At 44.9% G+C, this 9,420-nt stretch overlaps 1 protein-coding gene across 1 annotated transcript; it reads right to left on the bottom strand.

The window, feature by feature from the left end:
• Positions 1–971: 971 nt before the first annotated feature.
• On the bottom strand, positions 972–3,950 carry GL218_01196 (uncharacterized protein; the record flags this gene model as incomplete). The annotated part of the gene is made up of 9 exons (XM_033577652.1): positions 972–1,949; positions 2,006–2,360; positions 2,413–2,522; positions 2,669–2,689; positions 2,740–3,042; positions 3,096–3,312; positions 3,364–3,676; positions 3,737–3,876; positions 3,931–3,950. The coding sequence occupies 9 exons, from the start codon at positions 3,948–3,950 to the stop codon at positions 972–974; spliced, it is 2,457 nt and encodes an 818-aa protein (XP_033438334.1).
• Between the last annotated feature and the right edge of the window lie 5,470 nt (positions 3,951–9,420).

The following is a 9,420-nucleotide window of genomic DNA, read 5'->3' as shown; positions in this document are numbered from 1 at the left end:
GGGCATGAAGCAAGAAATAGGCGACATGAAGAAGATAATGTAAAAACAAAGCAGACCAGAAGACGTAACTGCTCGTATTTTGGGACCGGCGTACGTGAGGTGTTATACAAGTGTATAGGGTGAGCATCTAGGTTACTTGTTAAGTATGCCGATCTAAAAGAAGATTGAACACGGGTATTAAAATGAAGGCGAATAGGAATCGCCAATTAGGAATTTGGCATATATGCACGCATGTATATTATACCACACCATTCATATGGGCTTCACAGAACACATGAGGCCAGTATCTTTAATAGTTTGTAAATAAAAAATCAGTAGCAATAACAGCAAACTCACTCATCGTGCCCTTGACTTCATGGTAACTCTAGTTACTGTATTCTCTAATCTATCACCACCACGATCCCTGGCCGGTATTTTAATTCGTATTGCCGTACGATCCTTCAGGTCCTCCGTATCCCGTTCCGTATCTCGACGTGTGTGCTTGGCTCCTTGTCTTTTCATATCCCTCAAACTTGTTCCGGGGGGCTTTTAGTTCGTTTCGTAGGGCAGGCGGGGCAGGTTTTGCTTTGAATGCTGCTGGTAGGGGTCTATTATCATCTGATGTCTAGTGTGTTATACATGATAATAAACGTCTCGAAACGTCTCGCTTTCGCCATGTTTTCTATGTGACGTTCTGCCACATAAAACCGCTTTGATGTAATTGCTAGAATAGTGGTGACATTATTAAGTTGATTATTAGGATACTATATATTGAAATTTAAACCTTAGATTAAATATATAACTAACTAGGCAAATAAATATAGGGTCTATATAGGGGTACCTAATATACAGTATAACACACTCGATAAGCCAAGGGGGATATCCATATCGCAGCGCTAGTACGTGATCCTCGCAGTCCGCCCGCTCTAGATATAACACGGCATCTCTTCTCTTACAAATTTTTTTAATTCTCATCTTTCACCCAGCGAGAACTAAGACCCATTCCCTCTCCGCTCCGCCGCCCCTGACGTCTCGCCGATATCTGTATTCAAGTTGACCCCGCCCCAATCCACGCTGACGTTTTCGCTCGTGAGGAACCATGGTATGTTGTCATCGTTATCGGACGAAAGACATGGGGCGGGCATGTCCGTGGGGATCTGGTGGTTATATGCGTCCATGTAGATGCCGGGCAGGTTCCAGCGGTCGACTGTGGACGGTGGGCGGTTGCTGCTTTGTGGTGTTGTCGGATGGGAAGTTACGTTCACACGGGGCGAGTCCGTACGATGCGGTAGATCTAATCCCTGCCCCGGGAAAGCTACGCCGTAGCCCGCGGCACTAAGGGCGGGGTGTGACGGCGTGCCGGCAGACATGGGGTCTTCGGGGGAGGGGTGTGTTGAGGGATTGGTTGATACCCGGTCTGGAATGTTTGCAGCCCAGGGCGAATCGTGGTTTTCGGAATAGCTATCTATAGTGCTGGCACCGCACGATTGAGTAGTCCGTTTTCGTTTACTGCGTCTTATGTAGTTAGAAGACTGAGCTTCGAACGAAGACAATTCGTTGTCGTCCGTGATCCAAGTCCCATGCTCGCAATCCATAGACTCCTCAACAATAACTTTTCCCATAGGCTTCCCGAGCGGTAGACGGCCCGGCAGTGGTGGTTGAACTTGAGAATGACGTGATATCTTGGACCGAGCGAGTAGAGGTATATTTTGCGAGATTTGATTCCTGTAATCGGGTCCAAGGTTATCGAGACGAGACAGTCGCACAATGTTTCCAACTCCATTCCTCTCTATATCAATTACTACTTGGCGAAGGAAAGCCCGGGTGATGGAATGGTTCTTCCCAAAAGCCTGCATAGCTGCGATGATAAAGTCGAGGTTTTCAATATTGGTGGGCGTCTGTGTTTCTTGGCATAAATAGACATAGACCGAGGCTGCACAATACAGCGATAACGCAGCCAGTGGACTCTTCTATCGTGGTATTAGTAATAGTTAGGCACATCTCATCGATTTGATGCATTATTTACCGGTCCTGAATTCACATGGCTAGTCAATTTCATAATGTTGACAATTTCCTGCGCAGCAGTGCTCAAGCGATCGTGGCAGATTTTCTTAGCACTCTCTGGTAACTTATAGGTCTCTATCGTCTCGATTGCGGCGTGGTGCAAGCATATAATTGATGCATGTAAGTTAAGATTTGTGTGTACAGCGATCGGGTCACGATAGTTATCTGGTAATCGGAAAGACCCTGGGAGATACATAAACGCGCCTGAGAGTGTGTTATCAAGCTCACGATGGCGTTGCCAATATTCGCCATATTCATAGTTATCGGGATTATCTGTAGGTTTCGGTCTGTGGACGTGCTTGAGGATTTGATTGAATCTTAATATTATTATTAGCAGACCGTAGATACTCGAGGTGATGTGGCTCTGACATGTGACAAACTAAGATAGCTCCTGCAAAGGAAGAATACGTCTGCCCCTTAAGGGCGTTTTGAATATTACATGTTTCTACCTTCTTGCCGCTTAAAAATGCAGATTCCGGCTACAAAGCCTCTAGTTAGTAAAATAGTATATGAACAGAGAACAGCGGCAAGGGGGTTTAAAGTTTTATGAACGGCTTCAGGCAGCTCAAGTTTTCGAGAAGTTGAACTGTACCCGGGACTTTATGAGGATGGTGTATTGACTTACAGCAGGGAGTAGAGTTGTAATCTAGGATGTGCATCAGTTACAATTCTAGTTTGACTGGTTCTTTTTCTTACATCAGAGGAATCGATAAGAAATGGCCAGCCAGTTGAAATGGAACAATGGCTGTCGATGCAAAAAATTCCCCAAAAAACTCTTCGCCGTTCTTCTAGCTCGATCCAGTCTCTTGGGGGTAATAAGGTTGGGCATATCTCTTCCGCGCTACCGTCGAGTCGATGAAGGCCCATCATTTGGACGAGGCGAACCCCTCTAGAACCGCTCATGGCTGCTCGGGTAAACAACATAGATTTGGCCTCGTATGTGGCTATCACGCACCACGCCTGGGCATGGGCAATTGTAATGAAATGTTCACCGTGACCCTTCCTGCAATAAGTACGAGTATGGAGATTGTTTTGAGGATAGAGTAGCTTACTTTTAACTCATCTAACTCGGCGTACTGTCGAGCGCGGCGATAAAATATATCATGGTAGGCTCCATATTTGGGATGACCATGCGCAGCAAGTGCCCACACTGCGTATTGGAGACACATAGGCGGCTTCATGTGCGGTGCAGAATAAAAAGCCTGTAGATAGCGGGAGGGGTGGATTATGGGAATTATGTGTCCCTGACGCAGAAAGAAGAGCCGGTTTCTATTACCATGAGCGACCAGCTATTGGTTTCTCCAAGCAAGGATAACTCACAAGTCTTCCATCATCTCAAAAGGGGGTAAACTTTCGAATATCCCACCGAGGTCTATAAGGTCGCCTATAAAGGGGGTACTATCTTGGTCTTGATTATCTAAGTTACCAGTCGAGAACGTAGCCGCTGGGTCCTGTTGAAATGAGAATGCAGTGTCATCGTCCAAGGAGGGGATGGGGTTCGTGAAATCAAACCCCTGAAAGAGAACATCCTCGGCCCCTGGCAAATTAACGGACGGTGAGTTAACTGGTTGCGTAGTCTCATCACGCTGCGACCGATTGTGATTTGTTTCCTTTAGAAGCACTTCAACTTGAGCTATGCGTACATGTTAGTCCAAGTATTACGTCTTTAAGGGACATCCCAGATCATAGTTACCCAGGCGAGCCTCGAGTTCTTTTACATTCCTCCGCTTGAAGGCCGGTTTTCTTCGGGCTTCAGGGAAGATGCATTCAAGCTTAGCTTTCTCACAGCGATTACAGCGAGGTTTTGTGCGATCACATTTGAGTTTTCGGTTTCTACATGAGAATGATATGAGTTACAAGGCTGAAATGTGGCGGCTGTCAACCAACAGTACCTGCATGACACGCATGACTAGGTAGGTAGTTTATAGTATTAGCATAAGTATCTAACGCCTTCGAACAGGGGATGAAAGAATGATAATCACCAAAATTTCTCCGGGCTGAGCCGTTTCAACGGAGGGTTCATCCCCGGCCATCATATCGATACGATTAACTCATTTAAAATAAAATAAAAATCCAACTTTAGTCTTTTCGCATTTAATTCTTTGTGTACCTAATATACCTAGATACGTACGTCTCTATTAAACGTGATAAATAAGGTTGAACGACCAGGCATCCGAATAAGCATCCGAATAGGCATCCACCTAAAAAAGGGGGTTAAGGTAACAAGGCATCCGTGCTCTTTCGTCAGACCCGAAAGATGGGCCGGATGTCAAAGTTTCTCCGAAACCCGATAAGCTTCAATCCCGATAGCTCCGTGCCCTCATGCTGCGTAAGAACGGAATTAAACAACCTCACTTAAGCTTACATAAGACTCATCTTCCGTAAGGTAATGTCTAATACCCATGTAATCAATTGCTATCTTACTCAATTAGTTACACTAATTTAGGTAGTTACACTGGAGGGCACCCCAGAGTGCCACAATAGCCCGAGTTTACAGAAGTTATATAATTAAATATTTTGAATATTTTGAAAGAGGACTCGGCACCTAAGAAAAGGGCTCGGCACCCTGACCTCGATATACTCACCCTTAATACCTTCACCCTCGATACCCTCATCCTTGATACCCTCACCCACGGCTCGGCACCCAAAAGATGAACTTGTCACCCAGGAAAAGGGCCCGAAGCCCTTACCTATAACACCCTCGAAACCCTCACCCTCAATACCCTCACCCTCAATACCCTCATCCACCCAAAAGGAGGGCTCGGCACCCTGACCTCGATACCCTCACCCACCCAAAAGAAAGACTCGGCACCCAAAAGAAGGGCTCGGCACCCAGGGATTCGGAAGCAAAAAGATACGTATTTTAAGAAAAAGATGAAAGTGGGGACTTTGGAAAATTCCACTTATTTTAGGGATGCACCCAATAAAAATGCCTAAAATTCGCGCACAGACGAACTTCCTACTTCGTAAACCAGACCCTAAGACAATATCCCTCGTAAACTCGGGCATATTTCTTCATTCTTAGCTAAATCGCATCTTGACTCGAGATACTTTAAAAGACCCGTATAATATATCGTTTATCACATATATTTGTTTTGTTGCATGAGTATACTGTTTACGGAATTTATAATGGGAACTATTGTCGCCAAATTTGTTCTCTTACTTGATATTCGCCTATACGTATACGAAAATAACCAGGTATAAAAACGCTACCGGTGAGACGGAAGCAAAGATATTGTTATATTATTATCAGGACTCATATTTTTTCCCTACATCTTTTTACTTTTTACTTTCTCTTCTAATATTAGGTAGTTAGCTTGAGGTCTGGCCAGCAGTTTGACTTACTCAGCTTGACCGCTACCATTTTCTCAAGTCATGCTCTATTGTATGAGTATACTCAGAAACATTTCATTAAAGGAGCAAAGCGTTCCTAGCACATAGCCACTTGCTTGCATGCGTACGATTCCTGAAACACACAAATCAGCAAGCATAGTAAACGACCTGTCACATAAGCTACGTGTCCATGTATCCATGGATCATGGCATATGGCATGATATCCACACATTCTATATTGTACGTACCCGGCACGAGCTTAGAGCCCACGTCGCCACAGAGGATGCATGTTCACGTACGTATCCTGTAAGTTAATACGTAAGTATGCCTGTCTGTTACTCAGTCTTGCAATACTGTGATGTAATAAGGGAACGCTGTGGAGTACTCGGCGTCAAAGGTAAATATTCAGTACTACTAGCTGGGGACGCCTAAGCAACTCAGGGATTTGTAGTCCCTGTGGATCCAAAAAGCGTCTAAACTGTCAAGTGCGCACGACAGCTGAAGCTGATTTGGCATACGTGCATGCAGATAGCCCGTACAGTGCTAAACCATGCCGGCTAATACAGACTATAGGTTCCTAGTTGTCGGTAGACGACAGATCCGCTACTAGTAAGAATGGATATAGCTCCACTGACGGAGTGACAAGCGCAGATCCTTTTAGATCAAAGTCGGCATTGGTTGGGAACTTTGGTAAACAAGAAGAGGAGCCGGTGTCTAGGCCAACCAAGCTATTCTAGCAGTGAGGCGGCCCTCACCTTAGCCTATGATAGGCACTTGGCTCCATCACCATCGTAGGTACATCCTCAAGTCTAAATGGCTCCGGAGGCCCAGATGTGCGGTAGGAACCCCGAAGGCCTCGGCATAGAAGCGCAAGCTAATGTAGGATAGAGACTAGGATACATTAGACTTCCTGTTGACAACCTATTATTCGCTCCGGGGTACGTCCCGTCTTATATGGCCGGATGTCTCCGAGTCATGACTTTAAATTTTTGATGAAACTCATACCGTATTTGGCGACCCGTTTGTTGACGGGACGGCCTCTGTCCCAAATACTCGGGTCGTCCTTGAACCTACGAAAAAGAAAATAACTAGGTACGCTAGCACCGTTGAAACTTGAGAAAGTCTAGATGGAGACAAGGATAGAAACCGAGATACAGACGAATGTCAAACGGATATTTGGTAGTTAGGCTAGTAACGTCGGCCAACAACTCTCTTGTGACCGGGTAATTTAGTCCCTACTTTAACAAAAATAAGCTTATTGGAGTGCTTCCATACTGATTCATACGGCACGATGCCGAGGGGTTGAAAGAAAACTCGGTAGATATACCACACCATCTTCCGAAATACATGATTGATGAGGGTTACGAGCTAGGCATTTTACTCTTAGGATATAGGACACGGCATGCCTAAATATAATAAATGTGTGATGATGCAGCAAGGTGTGTAAGGATATAGAAAGAAGAATAAAAAATACATCCTCAATGATGTACCTAGGATTCTAACAACCCCCACGTATACTTGCTGTATGGCTGGAGGTTAATATATTATGGGTGTGATACGATAACAAAAACTAACGAAAACAAAACAGCCTAAGAGACAGATGTATTCATGTAAGTCTTGCCGCAATATACATATGAGAAGCACGCCATATTACAGCGATTTTTTGTTACCAGTGAGCGATAATAGAATTGGATGTCATTGAGTTTATGAAGCATGGCAACCCATGAGCTGGCAAGCATGTCTGATAAGACTTTGGTGGGTTGAACCCCTAGAAACACGACAAACTTTCCTGCTGGTCGGTACATTTAGGTAATCTAGCGAAAGCTACCTACATATGTAGATTCCTTACCCGTCTCATGTTATGTAGGGTACAATATAGAACAGTTCAAGCCAGCAATTTAAGCGCCTGGTCACCCTACTCGTCCGGAAAGCGACGTGGGCAAATCTGTCAAAAGTGATCACTAGGTAAGTATCAGGACCCCCTTGTTGAAACCTTAGCTACCTCGTTACTGCGAATATAAGCAGCAGCTAAGCAGTGAGGGGATCTATTGGCATATCTAATATATGGCACCTGCATTGTACATGGTTGAGAAACGAGTAACTTACTCGATAGATATTGTAACTGGGACTAGGTAGGCGAATGCTGTCAGGGGTACGGCGACAAGACATTATAACCGTTACATATAACCGTCTTTTCTCCAGCGCGGCTCAAGTGAGATGTTTCAGATGTCATCATCAATATCTAAGACCCATCGGAAAGCTTTGAGACATTAACTAAAAGAGGGGATTCGTTTGCCCCCTCCCCAAAAAAGGTGAAGAGACATTGACTTTATTTTTTTTTGTCCGAAGAGAGGGCCATGATGTCTCAACTCAAGCGAAGTGGACCGGCCGGAGATCCGTGCTGCGGCTGCTATATTCGGGTAGGCGAGTTGGGGAATAAAGAGTTCGTGTGTAAAAATAAAAATAAAAAATAAAAGTTTTTTCTTCATCCGAGCTACATATGGGCGAGATATGATATGTTAGATACGTCCTGGCGTAACTTTACCATATCACCGTGTATGTCTACTGTCTACCTAACCTACATATTAAATAATGGACGAAGGCGAGAGAGAGGGGTGACACTATCCCAAACTAAGACACTTGAGATGTCATACTAACGTACACTAGTTTTGCCCACCCATGATAAATTAACTAGATAGGTGCCACTACGTAGACGGCAACCTCCGTAAGTTGATGACTGAGCAATGAGCATCGAGACGGGGGCTCACGGCGGCAATATTGGAAAACGGATCTGGCCAGAAGCTCCATGAATGGGGTGGATACCAATTGTTCTAAAGTAGTAGTATGGAGAATGAATGCATCTGTCATATTCGCCTAGAATAGATTAGATCCCGTCACTCTATCTCGTCAAACGGGTATTTGCTCTTGTCTCCCAGCTCAGGAAGCGGGCAATCCTCTGGCTACCAACCCAGTGGTACTTTGGTCACTGCATGACTTGGACCGGCAAGATGAACAGATAGGTAAGGTAGGTAAGGTAGGTAAGGTAGGTAGGTTAGGTACCTAATAGCACGACGTCTGCTTATACATAACAGAAGAAGAAGTGAGCCCATTTTTCGGGTTCACAGCCTTTTTTTTGGTCTGAGCAAAGCACCGAACGTACGTCAGCTGTTCTGCAACGTCTGTCGTCATCCGAATCCATCATGGAAATATGCCTGCCGCTAAGTGATAATCTGGGTTAACTGATGAAACTGTGCGATGCGGCGAGATTAGGTGGCCGTCACGATGAGTTTGGTAGCCAACGGATTTCGAGAGAAGCATCCTCCCACGCCCACGGGCATCTGCATTTAATCTATCGATCGGAAGGGCGGTATGCAAGAACAATATATTTTCTTTTCTGAAAGGCCAATGCGGGAGCTCCTGCATCTATCTTGGTCACCAAAGTAGATCTCCTATAACACTCGGAACGGGTCCCGGCTTATGGTTGGATCCATGGCTTTTTTCACCTTGCTTCTTGGTTCGGAAACGATCCGTAAAACTAAGATGCATTATTACTTTTTACTTTTGGCCCGGTAAACGATATTAAGGAATTTGACGTATTTCTATCATCCGGATAGTGCACTTTCGACTTAAGGCTAAATTTACACGTACAGCGCTATACTTCCACGTATCCTTCGCTTCCATGATTAGAACTTCCTAATCGGATCCACGGTAATATACAGCTTTGCCCCTTTATTTTGTAACATTGGAATCGTCATTGCTCTTAATCTAATGCCCTCCCCCCCGCCCCCAAAGACGCCTATTATTTTCATCCCCGTACCCTAAAGCCATGCCCAATATTCGAATTGCCTACCTAACCTATACAAAGAATGCTGTTAAAACAAGTATTTGTCGGGGACCGGCTCGTGGGGGTTAAAACGCCCGCGAGATCAAGGCCGGCCTTGATTAAAGAATAGTGTGTTGGTAAAACCCATACCGTCGTGAAGATAGTTAGGTAGTAATAATACAATAAATATGACCCCCCCTCGTAAAAGAAGCACGGACACC

This window comes from Daldinia childiae, assembly GCF_008694065.1.
Source record: "Daldinia childiae strain JS-1345 chromosome Unknown Scaffold2, whole genome shotgun sequence".
NCBI classification, from domain to species: domain Eukaryota; kingdom Fungi; phylum Ascomycota; class Sordariomycetes; order Xylariales; family Hypoxylaceae; genus Daldinia; species Daldinia childiae.
Note: the sequence above shows the minus strand (reverse complement) of the source record. Positions and strands in the feature narration are given on the sequence as shown.